The sequence below is a fragment of the Clinocottus analis genome, unplaced genomic scaffold, assembly GCF_023055335.1.
Source record: "Clinocottus analis isolate CAN_PGR_092001 unplaced genomic scaffold, fCliAna1.0.p SCAF_36, whole genome shotgun sequence".
In the NCBI taxonomy this organism is placed as follows: Eukaryota; Metazoa; Chordata; class Actinopteri; order Perciformes; family Cottidae; genus Clinocottus; species Clinocottus analis.
The window spans coordinates 1,441,499-1,460,426 of record NW_027176109.1 but is presented as its reverse complement, the minus strand read 5'-3'; the positions used below and the strand labels follow the sequence as shown (position 1 = coordinate 1,460,426).

The following is an 18,928-nucleotide window of genomic DNA, read 5'->3' as shown; positions in this document are numbered from 1 at the left end:
AAAGAGCAGGAGATGAAAGAAGTTATGAGGAGAGAGAGAGGCCGAGAACACGTCACCATGCGGCCATTTATTTATTTTAATATCTATAACGTGGAGAGTAAAATGGTGTCTCAGGTGATTAACTCATCCCTCCCTCTCTCTCAGGTGTGGTGGTGATGTCATCGCTCTGGCTGCTGAAATCCTGCAGAAGATCTCTGGAGACTAACGTTTAAAGATCAACTGTGTCCTTCTAGAATTTCTGTTGACGAAACCTTTTAATGGCTGAATCGGTTAAAGTTCATAAAGTCTTGTTGTGACCTTGTTGTCTCGTGACCTTCACTGGGAACACGATGGAACCCTTACTGTGAACATCTGAGTGAACGATGGGCTGCAGCATCACGACTCATCACGTGTGCAAATTGGATCAATGACAGACAGCCGACGCTCGAAGCGTCCATCAAACAGCACGACGGTTGATTCAGACGGTCGGGCATCAAACCGCCGGCCTCCGGGTTCGTCGCACACTGAAGTCTGTGGAACCACGGCAGCGGGGAAAAGAGCCAGTTCAAGATGTTGCACTGCTGCCTGCATGTTGCAGTAATACATGCACGTTGCAGCAGTACTGCGCGCACGTTGCACGCGTGTCCTCTCTGCAGCGCGTCCTTTGGAAGGAACAAAGGAAGCGACTTCGTACAAGACTCTCGCTGCCTCAGGTGTCGCATCACCTGCACGCTGACAGACTGAGGCGCAGGTGGGCGTGGCCTCTTCCCACGTCTGTAGTTGTGCAGCAGCATCAGAGAGTTGGTCTGCTTTAAGAAATGTTTGTGAATTCAGACGCGGGTGAAATGACAGTCCATTTTATTGTTTCAGAACACAGCAGGCTACACAATCAGCTCCTCCCCCTCCCCCAGTAACAGACCAATAAGAGCCCTCCTCCACAGCCACACCCATCCAGCCAGGTCAGCCACACCCCCTTTGGAACAGCAGACACATCAGTGTCCATTAAAGCAAGAAAATAGCTCGATATTTGGACCATGATTTCCAATTCATGTTTTTTGTTTTTTTTATACAAAAGCTACACAATGTTACACGTCATCAGAATACAATTCAACTGATTAACTTTTAGTGTTTTGGACACCGTTTAAAACGTGATCAGATTCTTTACTTGGATGAAGCATTACCACAAAAAAAAATTAAATGAATTGAAAATGAAAATAAAGGAACTCGACACGGGACGGCAGAAACAAGATGAACTCAAGATGACGAAGAACTGAAGAAGTTTGTACCTTTAAAGACTCGAAACAAATGAGGAAAAATAGGAAAACAACCAAATAAAGTAAAAATGCAAAAAGTACATAAAAAGCATTTTTTTCTTCAAAAATCAATTGAGATCAAAATCTGTGTCGTGTCAGGAGTCAGCCGTCAGGCTGCGAACAGAACAGAACCGCACTTCACTCTAGTTTGTCCCTAAGGAGCTCCCGTAGACAGGAAACTCTGCTTGCTGTTGTTGAGTCGTCTTCAGGCACTTTCTGAAACCCCGCCTCCTCCGTATGGGCCAATCACGATGCAGGTTCATCCAGATCACATGATACAGCTGCAGAGGAGACACACGTGTTAACACACACAGATCAAACACTAACATCAAACACACACACGATACGCCGCCGGGCACTGAATGCCCGAAAACAGATACGACACACACACACACACACACAGTGAGTACATCTCTTCCATCAACACGTTAACATCCTGCGCTCCAGGAAACGACCCACAATCCCTTGGGGCACTCTTACCTAGTAGAAAGTGTGTGTAGGGTGTGTTTACAGGTCCGTGTCGAACCAGGCCAGTTGGTTGGAGTCTCCGGGCGGCAGCCCCTCGATCAGCTCCTGGGCGTGTCCCAGGTCCGGCAGCCCGTCCACGGGGGGGTAGTCCTGGCCGGGGTGGTGCACGCCGCCCAGGTCGTGGTCCATCATGGGCTCCATGCCCATCGAGTCCCCGACGTAGCCGCCCGAGTGGAAGGAGCGGTAGCTGGGGTCTGTGGGAGGAGGGGGGGCGGGGCTGTTAGAGGCTTGTTGACCAACCAAGCGCTCACACTATCGTGCAGCAAGTCAAACAACACAACTGGAGCTACAGCCCCGAAGGACTGATAACTGCGTTGGGATCCTCCAACAGGAATCCAGAGCGCTCACATGTTTGTCCAGCCGGCCCAAAGCCAGTGAAGCAGCTGCTCCAAGGGTCCGGTACCAAAACCAACGGGACCGGTACCAACCGGCCCGTCACGCAGGTTCCAGTGCTTCCTTTTGGTGCTTGAGCCGATTGAAATAGTTTTGGGTTTTTTTTACACTCGGGTGATAATGGCCGACCGTTTGTAAAGCTACGTTTTCTGCACCAAACCTCATTGAGGAAACGTCCGTTTTAAAACACTGGAATCTGGACGAGGACACAAAGTGAGATTATCAGGAGACGCGTTTGGTTCTTTTGCAGAATTCAAGAGCGGCTCCGTCTGGTCCAGTAAAGTTCTGCCAGTTCATGTTCAAGACGTCCAGTAACGCAGCACAGACTTCTGCACACTAACAACTACAAAGCAGTGTTTCATCTCCTGGAGCCGCCGAGTGATTTAGAAGTCCGTTTAACAGCAAATCAGATTCCCTTCATGTCATCTATTGATATGCCGGGTCATCAGCTGGAACCATATTTAAGGGTTTAGAGACTTACCTTCCTGCCTGTAGCCCAGTGGCTCGCCCTGCGCGCCGATGTCCAGACCCAGGTCTCCAGTCTGCAGAGCCACACACACACACACACACACACTTTGTTACTCGTGGGTCGGCGTCCTGTGCTCCAGCGTGGGTCACGGTGGGTCATGGTGGGTCATGGTGGGTCACGGTGGGTCACGGTGGGTCAAGGTGGGTCAAGGTGGGTCACGGTGGGTCATGGTGGGTCACGGTGGGTCACGGTGGGTCACGGTGGGTCACGGTGGGTCACGGTGGGTCATGGTGGGTCACGGTGGGTCGGTGTGGTGCCGCACCTCGTTCCAGGCCATGGGCTCGGTCCTGAACAGCGAGCTGGTGAGCTCCACTGAGAGACGCTTCTTGTAGTCCTGAGGTTTGTCCTCCGACATGCGGAACAACACGGCTGCAGCGTAGGTCGCTGAGGGGGAGGAGCAGAGGCTTACTACAGGATGCATCAGTGTGTGTAGTGTGTGTAGTGTACATCAGTGTGTGTAGTGAGCATCAGTTTGTGTAGTGGGTCCGTACCGACTCCCTCGTTGCGGCTGTGCAGCAGCTCGGTCAGCGGCGCCGTGGCGCCCTCGGCCTCGATGGCCTCGGCGGCCTCTTTGTCCTGAGCGAGCTCACACAGGACGCCGGCCGCCACGCGCTGGATGTTCTCGATGGGAGAATACAACAGCTGCACACACACAGACACACACAATGTGTATCTTCAGTACTCTCAACACGTGACTTTCAATCCAACATGGCGTCTAAAACACATGAACATGTCACATTGTAACCATCTCACTCCGTGTGAAGGATTGCGTCATCACAACAGGTTGTTGTTGTTTACCTGAACAAACAGTGGAATGGTGTTGAGTCCTCTGATCACTATTCTGTTGTGGACGTCTCTGGCCAGGATGTGAAGCGCTCCTGTGCAGCCCTCCACGATCTCCTCCATACGCACGCCCTCCTGGTGACACACACAGACACACACACACACACACACACACACACACACACGGTCAAGCTCACACTGGAAGCAGTCCTTTAACTAGAGGAGCCAACAATCGTGGAGTCACACAAAAAACTCACAAATCCATCAGTTGCAATGTTTTGGGATATTTCTGCATCTTCACACTGTGTGTGTGTGTGTGTGTGTGTGTGTGTGTGTGTGTGTGTCTCACCACAAACTGCTGCTGCGTGCCCCCCATGCTGGTGCGTCTCTGAGCGTCTTGGTGGGCTCTGACCAGCAGCTGCACGAGGCGGGGGATGGCGCCCTGCTCCCTCAGGGGGGCGTGGTTAGCGGGGCAGAGCGCCAGGTTACGGATCAGACCCACGGTCGCCTGCAGACACACACGTTAATAAATATATAAATATATATATCTCAACTGTACATAGTCATTAGTCACATCTGATGAAGCAAAACTTTCCAGGTCCACAACATTTCAAAGAGCACTTGTTTGTCATTATTGCGTGTGTGTGTGTGTGTGTCCTTGTGTGTGCGTACCTTGATGAGCGGCCAGTGAGAGGGCGGGTGCAGCAGCTTCACCACCACCGGCAGGCCGTAGTGCAGCCGCACGGCGTTCTGCGCCATCTCGGCGTCCTGGTGCCGGGACGTGAGGTGGCGCAGGGCGCAGATGGCCGGCTCCGTGATGTCCTCCCTGTCGCCGGCCCGCAGCACCGTGCGGACCAACGCCTCGATGCCGCCCACCTGCAGGGGGGAGGGGTTAGTTTACACCGCCGGACTCTGGGCGCCGTGTGCAGACGGACTGAGCGCGTCCTCACCTGGCACACCATCATCTTGTTCTTGTAGTTGTTGCAGGTGAGGTTGGACAGGATGCCGGCGGCGCAGGTCACCACGTTGATGTCGTCGCTACCGAGCAGCTGCACCAGCGTCCCCAGCAGCCCCTCCATCCCCTCCTGGAGAGTAAGACACTGGATTTAGCGAGAAGGACAGGTTGGTACGCAGCAGCACGGAGGACAACAACACTGACACAAACAAGAGTTCAACGAGTGAACGAGGAGAGGTTCTCATCACCTGTTTGGTGGCGGCGTCTGATAAGTTCCTGAGAGTCCAGAGGCAGTTCTGGACCAGCCTCTGGCTGGGGTCCGTCAGGTGGAGCCCCAGAGCCTGCATGCCTCCTGCAGGAGAACAAGTGTCACTTAAAATCACTTCATCTTCCTAGAAATCACTTTATGGGCCTAAATGTCACTTAACTTATATGTTTGCGCTGCTGTGAACACATTTTAAATGAACACACACTGCAGGCGTGAGGTACTGAAGCTACACTACAAACACTGCAGAGAAACATACCGGCTTCCACGATGGCCGGCTTGTTACTGGAGCACACCGACAGCACTTTGAGCACGCGGCTCGTCGTCCACAACAACTTCTCGTAGGTGTAAGTCCTCATGATGTTGACGAGGGCCTGCGGGCCGCCGCTGGCCAAGATGATCAACTACACGGAGAAGACGGCACGCAGTCATCACAGGTATGACCTCATGTATGACCTCACGCGTGAACAACGCTACCGCACACGGGTCATACACACTGTGACCAAAGGGTTTACATGACTTTAACCCAAATGTTCATGACTTTAACCCAAATGTCCATGACTTTAACCCAAATGTCCATGACTTTAACCCAAATGTCCATGACTTTAACCCAAATGTCCATGACTTTAACCCAAATGTCCATGACTTTAAACCAAATGTTCATGACTTTAACCCAAATGTCCATGACTTTAAACCAAATGTTCATGACTTTAAACCAAATGTTCATGACTTTAAACCAAATGTTCATGACTTTAAACCAAATGTTCATGACTTTAAAACTAATGTTCATGACTTTAAAACTAATGTTCATGACTTTAAACCAAATGTTCATGACTTTAAACCAAATGTTCATGACTTTAAACCAAATGTTCATGACTTTAAAACTAATGTTCATGACTTTAAACCAAATGTTCATGACTTTAAACCAAATGTTCATGACTTTAAACCAAATGTTCATGACTTTAAACCAAATGTTCATGACTTTAAACCAAATGTTCATGACTTTAAAACAAGTGTTCATGACTTTAAAACAAGTGTTCATGACTTTAAAACAAGTGTTCATGACTTTAAAACAAGTGTTCATGACTTTAAACCAAATGTTCATGACTTTAAACCAAATGTTCATGACTTTAAACCAAATGTTCATGACTTTAAACCAAATGTTCATGACTTTAAAACTAATGTTCATGACTTTAAACCAAATGTTCATGACTTTAAACCAAATGTTCATGACTTTAAACCAAATGTTCATGACTTTAAACCTAATATTCATGACTTTAAAACTAATATTCATGACTTTAAAACAAGTGTTCATGACTTTAAACTAAATGTTCATGACTTTAAACTAAATGTTCATGACTTTAAACCAAATGTTCATGACTTTAAACCAAATGTTCATGACTTTAAACCAAATGTTCATGACTTTAAAACTAATATGACTTTAAACTAAATGTTCATGACTTTAAAACTAATATTCATGACTTTAAAACTAATATTCATGACTTTAAAACAAATGTTCATGACTTTTAACCAAATGTTCATGACTTTTAACCAAATGTTCATGACTTTAAACTAAATGTTCATGACTTTAAACTAAATGTTCATGACTTTAAACCAAATGTTCATGACTTTAAACCAAATGTTCATGACTTTAAACCAAATGTTCATGATCAAACATTGTGTGAAATGTGTGTGTAAACAGTAAAAAGTGATAAAATGTCGTATTTAAACTAACAATGAGGATTCAAAGCATACAGTAAACCTCAAATGACTCAAATGAATGAGAGACAATAGTTTGATTAAAAGAATAAACATTTATATAGATGCCTGTATGTATGCTGCTGATATTTTGAGCCTCTTTCTTTTATAAGCAGATTCATTATTTATATCTAAATAAACGCCATGAACACATGAAAATAAACACATTTACACAACTTTAATGGTTTTCAAGGACTTTTCCAGGCCTGGAAATAACCATTTTAAAAGTCCATGAACCTTATGCATCGAAAAAGCTTTGTGTATGAACACGTTTTAACTCAGTTCCAACTTGTGACCACACACACACACACACACACACACACACACACACACACACACACACACACACACACACACACACACACACACACACACACACACACACACACACACACACCTTGCTCTCCTGGTTTCCGTAGGCCAGTATCTGGAGGCAGTCGGTGGTGATGGCCAAGAACTTGACGTTGGTCTTGTTGAGCAGCGCCACCATCTTCTGAAGCCCGCCGGCTAAACGCACGGCCATCTTGGCTCCTTCCTGGTGCAGGAGCAGGTTGTGCAGAGTGGTGATGGCATAGAACAGGACCGAGTCCACCGGTGACCTGCAGACCAACACAAAAGAGCTCATTAGTTTACCGCCCCGCTGGGAAATATCCACAACAACTAGAACTGCATTGGATTAGGTTCCTCAAAGGTTTATTTCTCTCTGCCTTTACTGAGTTAGCAGCCGGTTGCATCTTTCATGACCCTCTTATCGCAAGTGATAGATAAAAAATAAGCTTTTTGCTAATAGTCAAACAAAGTTATGCCTATGTTCTCTGGCTTTTGGCCATTTTGACTCACAAACGTCGCTTCTTGTCTGCTTCGTGTGGCGAGCACACGGCTACAACCCAGAAAAAAAGTCCCTTCCAAACCCTGAAGCGTAAAGTCGGGTTAAGCGCTGCTGCTAGCTCTCCGCTAGACCCGACTTGGGCAGCGGGAAGTAGCAGCAGCAGCAGCAGCAGCGGGGAGCTAACAGCAGCAGCAGTAACGGGGAGATAGCAGCAGCAGCAACAGTAACGGGGAGCTAGCAGCAGCAGCAGCAGCAGTAACGGGGAGCTAGCAGCAGCAGCAGCAGTAACGGGGAGCTAGCAGAGTAGCAGCAGTAACGGGGAGCTAGCAGCAGTAACGGGGAGCTAGCAGCAGTAACGGGGAGCTAGCAGCAGCAGCAGCAGCAGTAACGGGGAGCTAGCAGCAGCAGCAGCAGTAACGGGGAGCTAGCAGCAGCAGCAGTAACGGGGAGCTAGCAGCAGCAGTAACGGGGAGCTAGCAGCAGCAGCGGGGAGCTAGCAATAGCAGCAGCAGTAACGGGGAGCTAGCAGCAGCAGTAACGGGGAGCTAGCAGCAGCGCTAGCTGGCTACAGCGGGGTCGCCCACAGAAGGCAGCAGCGACTTGTAACCCGGCTTTGCGGTACTTCCATCGTCCGCTCACGTACCCGAGCATCTTCACTAGCGCCGGTATTCCTCCGGACTTGAAGATGGCCAGCAGGCCCTCTCTGTGGTGGGACAGGTTGTGGAGCGTCCCCGCGGTGCAGCGAGCCGTCTCCACGTCGTTGGTGTTCTGCATGGTCCTGACGATGGCCGACACCATCTGGGGCGAGCGCATGATGGCGTGGCGAGAAGCTTCCTTCTTTGAGAGCTGGTGGACCATCACCGCTGCTTTGTTTACTACCACCTGGGGAGGGGACACGTCAGGGGAAATCACCGAAAGGGAAAACACAAACCATCCAAAGGCGTTCGCGGTCACCCACCTGGTCCTCGTCGTTGAGCAGCTTGGTGAGCTCTGGAATCGCTCTGGTCGCCAGCTCCGCGTCGTCCTGGTAGTTGATCAGGTTGACAACGGCGTGTTTGAGCATTTGCGACGGCTCCGCCAGCCTCTGGACGTTGGTGGGGTTGGCGGCGTCGTACTGCGTGGAGGGGATTTGCATGCCCTCCTCGAGAGTCTCCGGGAACATGGCCGCACGCACCCGCTGGGCGCGCGTCATGGCGTACTGGCCGTCGATGTCTAGCGGAGGCAGGAGAGCGGTCATGTCGGGATTCAGACCGCCGCCACGGCCACAAGCGTCTTCCTCTAAAAAGGGAGCGTGACCCACCTTGTACTTGTTCCTGGGCGAAGTTCTGGTTGAAGCCCTGCTCCCACTCGTACATGACCTGGTTGTCCACGTCGTCTTCTTCCGGGTTGCCCTTCCCACTGAGAGAGGGCGCGGTGGTGGTGGCCCCCGAGTGGATGCCCGAGTCCAGGTACGACTGCTGCTGCCAGTGACTGACGGCCGCCTTGCGGTCCGGCTCCATGGCCATGTCGAGCTCCATCAGATCAGCTGAGAGAGTTAGAAATGTTGCATCAACAGAAGGAAGGAAAAGATTTAAAACACTGAGAATACAAAGAGATCAAGTTATGCAATGTGGTCACACAAATAATATTGTTGTGAACATTCGGGGAAGGAAATATGATGCAGAAAAACTATTGGTGTAAAAAGTATGGAGTTTAAAGACGATCAAAGTTATTAATCCAGTTCTAGAGTCTCATGAGAGTTCATAACCGGAGTGATGAATGATTTCTAACCTGCTTTTCTTTGCTGTTTGCTCAGTTTCTCACTTCAACGGCGTGTGATTCATCAGTAAAGCCTCTTCAGGCATGAAGTTTGATTCGACACGTGCTCCGAGTTTCAAACAGAAATCAATAACTAATTCACTTTGCTCTAATGAGAACATAAATCTGTAGCGGGGGAAGAGGCCGGTTTATAAAATGCTGCAAGTTTAACACGTTGTGTTCTGGTACAATGAGAGAGAGAGAGAGAGAGAGAGAGAGAGAGAGAGAGAGAGAGAGAGAGAGAGAGAGAGAGAGAGAGAGAGAGAGAGAGAGAGAGAGAGAGATGATGATGATGATGATGATAATGATGATGATGGAGAGAGCAGGGAGGTGAAGAGTTTTGACTGTTGGTTTGAAACCAGCGACTCACCCTGGGAAGCCATGTTCTTTCTCAAACCGCGGCCGACAGCTTCCTGATCTGGAAACGGGAGAGAAAGCAGTCAGTCAAAGCGCCTCAGCGGCTTCTAGCCGTCCATCATCATCATCCCTCCATCCTATCGTTCCTCCATCCCTCACTCCAATCATCCCTCCTATCATCCCTCCTTCCCTCCCTCCTTCCCTCCCTCCTTCCTTCCCTCCTATCATCCCTCCTTCCCTCCCTCCTATCATCCCTCCTTCCCTCCCTCCTATCATCCCTCCTTCCCTCCCTCCTATCATCCCTCCTTCCCTCCCTCCTATCATCCCTCCTTCCCTCCCTCCCTCCAGCAGTGTTTTCCTCCCAGTCAAATATCAGCCAATTAACATGAACAGCAGTTTGTTCAGGAATAGAATAGAGATAGTATAGAATAGAATAGTCCAGCCAGATGCATCTCGGTGCTTTCTATCCTTCCTCTGGTCCGTTAAAAGGCTCCAGCACAAAGCCACCATTAAGTGTCAGCAGCTAGAAACTCTTTGGGTGGAGAAGTGGAGCTGTGGGTGGAGAGCAAAGCAGCAGAAAGGGAGGAGGGAGGAGGGCATACGCATTCTTGGGCTGGCTTTGAAGCCAAAACCGCTGTGCAGGAAAGTAAACATGGCTACGGCAGAAGAGAGGCGGAGCCAGAGGGAGGGGTTCATTCAGAGGAGAAAAAACACACACGGGAAATGAAAAAGTAGTATTTTAAATGCAGACAGAAATGATGTGTTATGACGGCACAACACACAATTATGAGATAAAAAAAGTGCAGGAGAAAAATCACGGCTAAGATGACACAGAAACATGTTTATTGTGTGTATTTTAAGAGTGGAAACGCTTTAAAAGTGAAGGAAAATCTACAGGATGAAAATATACAGGTTCCTTCAGTTACCCGACATGAATACTGCTATACCAGGATCTAGTGAGAAAACATGTAAAAACTACATGCAGTAATGTATATTATGTATGTGTAGATATTTCTATGATAACATACAACATTGATCCAACAGCAGCATGATGTTCTACTAAACAGAGCACCACTACAGACTGCAGGAACTGATATGACCGATGAAACTAAACCAAAGAAACTACTTCTGTTTGGAAAAAGGAATATTTAGAAGACCAACACATTTACTTCCCGTGGGAACAAAGACAAAACAGATTCAAATTTGACTGGCTGACCGTCGTGCGGTCATGAAGCAACAACTTCTATGTGGCCAAGAAACATCACTTCCATGTTGAGAGTCTGTGGATCACTGCATGATGCATTAACGTCTGACCGGTTTTGGAGGTTGTAACAGAATAAAAGACAATGCAATAAATATCATCTGCCAGGGAAATAGCCAATTACTGTTTAAATGACTTGTACCGAGCAGGAAATACAGGGTTGTGCCAGAGCTATCATCAAGTCAGCTGAGCACTAACGGCAGCCAATATGTTTATATATATTTAAACAAAAATCTCTCAATCGACAGGAACGCTGCATCACAACCCTGAATGCTCGGGGTCGTGTTAGGTGACGTAATCACCGTCATCATTTCAATACTCTAAACCTCTGGACAGCTTTGTGGCCAGGAGGCAAGCGGCACGGTGCGGCTTGCTGGTGCATTTTGGTGAATTGGACTTCTGTTGCGTTAAGAAACTCACGATTAACAAACATCTGCTCGTTTAAAGAGGCACGTTGTTTTTTTGAGGGCAACGATTCGTCATAACGGTACTTCCTGGAGTGTCCCGAGAGGATTCGACACACTACATTTGAGTTCACGCCAACAAATATTGTACTCAAACGCAACACAATCGTTTCTCACTTTAGTCTTGAAGATGTTTTATTATCCCGCACAAAAACGCTCCACACGAGCGATCCAAAGGAAGAATATCATTGAAGAGAACATGACGACAATGCACAAAAACTGGACTAAATTAAATATAAAGACACAATACACAGCAGCCAGGCGTGTTGTGGTGAAACAATGCAGCGTGCCAGTGACTGAGTGGGAGTTTGTGGAGTCAAACGGCTGCCAATATGCAAAAACACCCTTGAATAACTCCACTACGGCTCGGAGTTTCTTGTGGTGTTCAAACACAATCTGGAGTCAGGCCCCAAGACTTCAAAACCACAAACTCAAACTCAGTGTTCACACACACCATGCTGCCCTCGCATAACCTCGCCCTGCCCTAATGGCTGCCATGTGTGCCGCACAAAGCTGCACACAAATCAAACATGCAATCTAAGTGCAAAGTGGAACCATTTCTCCTTCACACTGGTGGAAAATGTGGGTCTTTATCACCGGCGCTGCATCTAAAGCCAGATGTTTTTTTTGATGGGCAAAAACCAGCAACGTCTGGTCTCCAATTGGGACACGCAAATAGCCGCCTTACCCCGAAAGTCAGGATCTGACTGTAATGAGTTTTTTTCGGTGCCGACGGTCAGAGCTCCTTGATATCGGGGCGAGCAGCCTGCCGCAAAAAACTCTAAACGCACGGTTCCTTTGAAGCCAGATGTGAAATCCAATATGCAGAGCTGGGCCTGGTCCAGTTAAAAGCCACACAATTGAAACCAGACGCCTAATGAGTGACACACCAGTTACAGCCAGAGAGACGACCGAGCAGCAGAGGGATGCAGGCGCCTGGTTTATATGGATTAATCAAAACGTGTACCTTTTAGGCAGAGCACACACACACACACACACACACACACACACACACACACACACACACACACACACACACACGCACACGCACACGCACCCTGTGCAGTGTAATCACAGGCCTTCTGTCCCAGGTCAACACTTAAATGACAGGCTTGCTGCTCCAGAGCTGGACGTCCAGGAATAGTCTCCTTCATTCTGGTTCCCGAATACAGGAATGAAAAACAGAGTTCATATATGAATGTGTGAATGACAAACAGGAAGCGATGCAGCATTTAAAAAAAAAAAAGTGAAACGGTAGAACCATTTTGTTGGGAGGAGGTTTGGTTCTTGGTCTCACAGAACCAGGGAACCCATTTGATCACCAGGCGAGCGCTGCAGAGCCGGAGACACAACTCATAACACGTGTAAACACAACTGGATGGCAGCACAGCTCGGACCTTGAAAATATAATAAATATAATTATGGAAAGTCCATTTCAAACCAGATCCATCTCCTACATGACGGTTCAACCTTTGAACCGTCAAATCATGGCCGGCTGACAAATCATGAAGCCGGATGACTGACGACAACAACCACAAGATGCCTTCACTCCAAACGCCATGAACACAAAAAAAGACAAAACCAGTAAGTTATGATCGCAGGAGGTGCAGCTACACGGTCTCATAAGCAAGAGCTCCACCGATTATCTCGACACGTCAGAAGCTCGGAGGCGAGCGTGACAGAAACCTGTGAGCCATGTGGAAATCTGGCCTTCACTAAACATCTTTCATCAGATTAAAAAAATATGAATGCAAGAACACACTAAATAAACCAATCAGCACGTTTGTATTAATTCAAAGCAGCGTGAACCGTCTGAACTCTCCAATCGTATTTGTTCTTGATGAAAGGAGAAAGAAAGCCATTTTGTCAGCATGTGTGATCCACAAAGGGAGTTCAGGTGAGCCTGGAGCTTCACCTGAAGAAAACAGCATCAAATTACCTTTTCAAAAAGAATAAAATCAGTTTAATAAATCACACTCCAAAAATTGCATTTGCCTCTTTTTGGCCTGCAGACATTCGTAGCTCAATATTTACAGCGTCTTCAATGCTGTTGCATTTAAATATCAAATTAATTTTGTTAGAGGGAACACAGCGTGCTTGGGTTAAAGAAAAATAATATGTTTTTTTAGCACATGCATCAAAAGAGCTAAATCCATTTCAACCGCAAAGTCCATTTCTTAAGTGGTAAAAAAAAACACACACACCTAGCGAGTTCAATACACCCAAAAGCAGCAGTGTTATGGTGCCGGCAGAGAGAGCAGCCGCCACGGCTCCAGTGTGAGCCGTGTAATGTGTCGGGTCAGCAGCTCTGGCGGCGGCCAACAACACAATGAGCTCGCCGCCTGCAGCCGCTGCAGTGCTGCTGGGTCTGCGCTTCAGCTGCGACACACGATGGAGAACCATGAGAACCATGAGAACCACACCGAGTCCAGGAACATCCAAACAACTCCCACGTGATGCGACTCTTCCCTTATTCTGCTCAACAAGAGTCCATCTTTCCAACAAAACCAAAAAAAAATACTGCAGAGAGTTCAAAAACCTTTTTTCAACTTGTATCCTAATGAGGACAAAATGTGATTTAATCAAGATGTGCATTGCTAATATTACACCACAATTGTCGGACATGATTGTACGTTTAAAAAAATATGTGTCAGACTGACACTGTGTATACACATCCACACAAAGGTGGGTCATAATAAACAGCAAAGTGTACAGTATTTGTGTAAAAGCAAAGCCACTGAAAAGGTTCCTTTAACACTGTTACGCAGGTGGATCACCTCAAAACACACCACAACGGCCTAGCTGCAGACGACACCCACGCTACAGACCTGCCAATCCACCGTTTAAAGGGTTCTGCTGACGAGGTGATTGGTTGTGTCTGCTTTTTGTTTCCATTGTGTAACCAGATGAGGGGATTTAACTAACACACCAAAAAAGACGCCAACTAAATATCCAAAACATTTTAAACAAAAAACAAACAAGGCATTTTCTGGAGGATTACAAACAACACAGCAGACTGCATTTGCTCAGTAATTGCATTAAAAAAAAAAAAATAATAATAATAAAACGCCCCTGCTCTCGTGTGCTGACAATTTAAAATAAACTACTTTAGTGGCAGTAAATAACAACATGGAGCCGCTGGATGAGACGTCAACATCCTGCACAGTTACACCTCTCACGCTCGATTCAATCATTTCACATTAAAACAAAAAACACCCTGTGCCACTAAACCACAAACACACTTTATTTGTGCATCACATCTCTGGTTTTCAGTGTCAGCCGGATGGAGAAAAGCACTTTTCCCCCACGCATGCACCCCTCCAGCAGCCAAACGCATTCAAAAGGGTTCACGTGGAAAGGTGAGCACCCAGTAACACGTTTAATAAACCGGATCAACACTTAACAAATACCCAAATTCCCCAAAATACCAGCCCGGCCCCTCCTCCCGTCCACAGCTGCTCGCTGCCGGACACGGACTCACGTTTCAGCCCGTGGCTCCGCCTCGTCTTCCTCCCGAAAGCTCCGCGGATGGAAGGAATTTTGTCGGTCTTTGTTTTACCAAAAAAAAAAGAAAAAAGGACGACAGGAAAAACACGACCACGGACCCGTTTACGACGTGAAACATATATGAACTTAAATATTAAAAACTCGTTTATACGCTCTTGACGGTGTTTCGGCACCCGGGCTCGGTGTGGCGTTCAGGTGCTTTAATGGTTTCCAGTTTTTACGAACTTCCAGCTTAACTTTGGAGGAGGGGAAAAAATGTTTGTGCCAAAAAACAACAAAAAAACAGACGGGACTTCCACTAGCTGGTGACGTTAATTAGCCACGTAAACTACACAACAGCTCCTACACACACACACACACACACACACACACACACTCACACTAGCTTAACACACCCGCCGTGTTATCGCCCCCCAAATATTCCCCGTTTAGCTAACGTCACTGATCGAGTCTGAGAGGTGTTGAGCGGCCAGCGGCTAAATGTGAAGCTAACGACCCGCAGCCATCAAATAACTATTCAAACAAGCGGGAACACACACACACGACATCTGCGTCCACTCCCGGGACATACCTCGACACCGCCCGCGAATTAAAAAAATCCATCGGACACGTCGAGCTCGCGTTGTGTTTGTGATCTACTAACTAAACGGACGCGGAGTCTCGGGTTTTAAACGAAACACCGACCCCGGTGTCGCTACCATGAAAGCCCGTGAGCATCGTCCGGTGGAGTCGGTGTGTGTGTGTCTGTGTGTGTCCTCACACTGCGCAGCAGCAGCAGCAGCGTATATCCCGACATACCTGCCGGGCTCGCGAGCTGCGGCAGCGGCGGCATCCCAACCGCCGGCCCGCGCGAGAGAGGAAAAAGGTAGAAACCCCTCCCCTCGAGTACCGCCGGTAGTTTGAACAGTGAAGCCTACCCTTGTCAGCACAGCAAGTCCGTCTTCTCGGGGTCCCGGAGAGTTAATAAACCTCTTTGGAGTGGAAAAAGAAAGCGGAGGATAAACGTGAAGGCGAGCGTCAGCGGGGAGCCCTCGTCCACTCCCTCCGCAGTCAGTCAATAATGACTTGGCCGGAACAGCAAGAGACTGGGAAATGTAAGATGGCGGCGCATCTATATAGGCCGGATAACACCTCCAGCGGTTACATAACCTTCCGCGCGCACGAGTAAAGTAGAGACAGAACAAAAATATGATTTAACCTTTTGATTTATGGTAAATCCTACGCGTCACCACGTATACGTTACCACACCACGATAACGACGTCTCATCATTGTGAGTTTTAGAGGATTTATTGAAAGCCGAAATCCACGAATACAGCACGAGGATGGATACACAATTGAAGGAAGTTCCGGCAGACTACAAATAGGTAATCGGATTCCTTTCCCTGGTTAAATCCTCTTGGACTGGGAAAAAGTGCATTATTTCCATCACCTATACATTAGTGAAGCAGTGAGAGGTACAATGACAAGAGCATCATTTCTGTCCCCTCTGGCCCAGATAGACCTAACACATAACCCCACAGATTAAAAAGGATAAATAGTCCACATAATCAGTAATACACACTCTGTTATGGGAATGAAAATGTACATTTAACTATTTACTCCAACAGCTAGTGATGCTAAGGGTCAAATTAAGTGAATTAAACACACATAAACATCTGCAAACAATAAAAACTCAACAAGGAGATTAATATTTTATTACACTCAGTCAATTAATAGCGTCTAGATGTCTGTCAAGCATCAGTAATGCTGACCATTCACAATATTGTTATTAATGTGTATTCAGCAAGCAGTTTATTGTCTCTGAACCTAAAGAAAACGGTGTGATTAGGTCTGCAGGCAAAGAACAAGTAACTGGGCAGGATGGAGCACCTTGTGCAAGTGACTTAAGTGGAAATACTCAGTGATTCCTTATTGATTAATTAAAAATACTCTGTTTGTGAATTTAGATGAAATCTCATCCACTAAGGAAATGAAGGAAGTGAATCATCGCTACTGTTCTCATGCTTTGAGTGGAAGAAAAATCAGAATTCAGGCAATTGCATTATAGACTTAATTGATCAAACAATGCATGCGTTGCTGAAAGGATTGTTTCTTCAAAAAATATTGCAGCGTTATATTCATAATTTTTTCTTGAATTCATTAAAAAAAGAAGCAGATTCAGTCATTAAACATATTAGTGATCTGTGCGCATGTGATCTCCGCTTCCTTGTGAGATCACAGAGTGTAGCTCTTCAATAAGGAAGTCGGTGGATGGGCCGCATGAGGAGGTTCACACATGCATTTAAAGTCCTCTCGTCAGTGTTTTGGTCTCTTCTTCTCTGCGATGCGAGCAGGTGATGTGTGAGCAGGTGATGCACCTTCACTCCGCCTCCTTTTCATTCAACATCAACGGTGTCACGGCCCCTCCCTCATCCGCCCACAGCTATTTCATTAAGCGTTATTTACGCTATCCGTGAGGGGAATACGTTGCAGACACAGTCAATAAAGCAGTTCCCCGGACAGGATGTAGTGCATGAATCATGTCAACGCAGCAGGTACACACACACACACACACACACACACACACACAATATGTGACACATCACCACAATGAGGCCAGCCGTGTCGTGAGATGGGCTGAATGATGAGCGGCTGTCAAACACCGACAGCTCACTTGTTTCTAACAGTTATCTGTTTGTCTATTTTATATTGTAAATGTAATATGTTTGTTTTAATATGCACCTGTCGACACGTCCCTCGTGTGTAACGTGGCTTATAAACGGTTCTGATTCTGAGCTCAGAGGGAATAAACTGCTTCCTGTCAGTTCAACAGTGTGAGCGACCTCCAGCCAGGTGAGGCCTCACGGCGGTGGCAGAGTCTCAGTCAGGAGTCCGTGGAGAGGAAGCGGGCGGTCAGCGGACAGGCCGGGGACCAGAGGTTTACAACCACAAGGGTCATGACACAAGTTCAGGTTCCTGATAAAGGTGCAATATTCCAACTGTGCAATATCACCACATAACTTTCCTCCACCTCTCAAAATGTGCAATATTCCCATATAACTCCTCCCCTTTTTCCTCTTTTCACAATGCAGGAAGTCAGCAGCTGATTTATGACTGTTCACTTGTTTTAATCTCATCTAATACCTTTCTTGTACATATACCACCGTATGTATAGTGTTTTCATATTTTATATATTTTCTTTTTCTTATTATTGTGTGTTTTTTATTCCCTAAACTGTGGAATGTTGGTCTTTGCACAAATAGCAAATAAAAAACCTTGACCTTAGACCCTTGAACGTATGTTTAGGTTCTTATGGTTAATATTTATCCAGTTAATTGATTTTAACTGTTGTGTTTTAGGTGCAACAAAGAAATCAGGAGAAAAAGGTTTCAGAGGTAAAGGCGTATTTCATTGTTCCAGAGCATTTATAGAGCCGCCGTTGAGGAGTTTTACCCGATGTAACCGTGTTAAAGCTTCACAAATCAAACTGTAGACGTCTTTTACTCTGCTGTTTAAAGACCTTTCAGAATGTAAACGTCTCTGTGACACATTTATTATTTAACTGTATGTTATTTCTGTCACACGATGGCTCACTGTGCGGTCGCCGATGAATAAATCATCTTAAAATGTCCCTTTAAATAAAGACAGCGGGATGAGACGGAGCAACACTTTGAGTTACAATAAAGTTTTATTCAAAACCAGAGAGGCAGCACCGGCTCTGCATTAAGAGCAAAAGGGTTAATAATCATATTTAACATCTGCGCTTCTTTTCAAAGTTTTCATCGACGTCGTCGAGATTTGAGATTTTTATTGAAGCTCTAAAGCACAAAACAACAAGAAGTGAAGCGGTGCGAGGAAGCAGCTGTTTCTGTGCCCAGAACAACATGTGCACTAATAAATAGACTGATGTGTTTTTCTTTATTGTTTACATGACATCAGTCGACATCAGTCAGACAGAGAAACTACAGTTTGTTCTATGTGTTTTATTAATAACATTATTACTTTAATATTAGCATTATTATTAATAACAGCAATAGTAAAGAGGACGGTGATATGAAGCTGAGACATAACGTTTCAGGATGAAGTGAATTATTTTTCAGCGTTTACTCTCACCTGCACAAGGAAAGCAGATCATATGAACTCTATATTTTCATCTTCACACAACTATCAGTTTAATCAAATTAAAAGTACGTACGTTTAACTCCATGTGGGTCGGACTCGATCCTCTAC

The 18,928-nt window shown here is 46.6% G+C and overlaps 2 protein-coding genes across 4 annotated transcripts in view; one reads left to right on the top strand and one right to left on the bottom strand.

Moving 5' to 3' along the window:
* Positions 1 to 296, top strand: part of ulk4 (unc-51 like kinase 4) — a 55,728-nt gene extending 55,432 nt beyond the window's left edge. Inside the window, 1 exon segment of the mRNA XM_068596336.1 lies at positions 145 to 296. Coding sequence (XP_068452437.1) covers positions 145 to 205 — 61 coding nt within the window. The 3' untranslated portion in view covers positions 206 to 296.
* Positions 297 to 820: 524 nt separating this feature from the next.
* Positions 821 to 15,794, bottom strand: ctnnb1 (catenin (cadherin-associated protein), beta 1). 3 transcript variants are annotated; one of them, XM_068596321.1, is made up of 17 exons: positions 15,636 to 15,794; positions 9,500 to 9,547; positions 8,633 to 8,857; positions 8,291 to 8,544; positions 7,976 to 8,214; positions 6,901 to 7,102; positions 5,005 to 5,149; positions 4,729 to 4,832; positions 4,476 to 4,625; positions 4,198 to 4,401; positions 3,875 to 4,033; positions 3,541 to 3,660; positions 3,234 to 3,384; positions 3,005 to 3,126; positions 2,695 to 2,755; positions 1,773 to 2,014; positions 821 to 1,573 (listed from the first exon to the last, which is right to left on the bottom strand). In XM_068596321.1, exons 2-16 carry the CDS (start codon positions 9,510 to 9,512, stop codon positions 1,800 to 1,802), a joined length of 2,364 nt encoding a protein of 787 aa, XP_068452422.1. In that variant the 5' UTR covers positions 9,513 to 9,547; positions 15,636 to 15,794; the 3' UTR covers positions 821 to 1,573; positions 1,773 to 1,799. The 3 variants fall into 3 exon arrangements, with proteins under 3 accessions (XP_068452422.1, XP_068452423.1, XP_068452424.1); XM_068596322.1 differs by having other exon boundaries at positions 4,476 to 4,610; XM_068596323.1 differs by lacking the exons at positions 9,500 to 9,547; positions 15,636 to 15,794 and adding an exon at positions 9,103 to 9,345.
* Between the last annotated feature and the right edge of the window lie 3,134 nt (positions 15,795 to 18,928).

Bases quoted from the DNA above. Each gene is read 5' to 3' on its own strand.
- ctnnb1 (XM_068596321.1), bottom strand. The intron at 8,545-8,632 runs GTGGGTCACGCT...TGCCTCCGCTAG, and splicing joins CGCCCAGGAACAAGTACAAG to ACATCGACGGCCAGTACGCC. The intron at 3,661-3,874 runs GTGAGACACACA...GTGTGTCACCAG, and splicing joins GCACGCAGCAGCAGTTTGTG to GAGGGCGTGCGTATGGAGGA.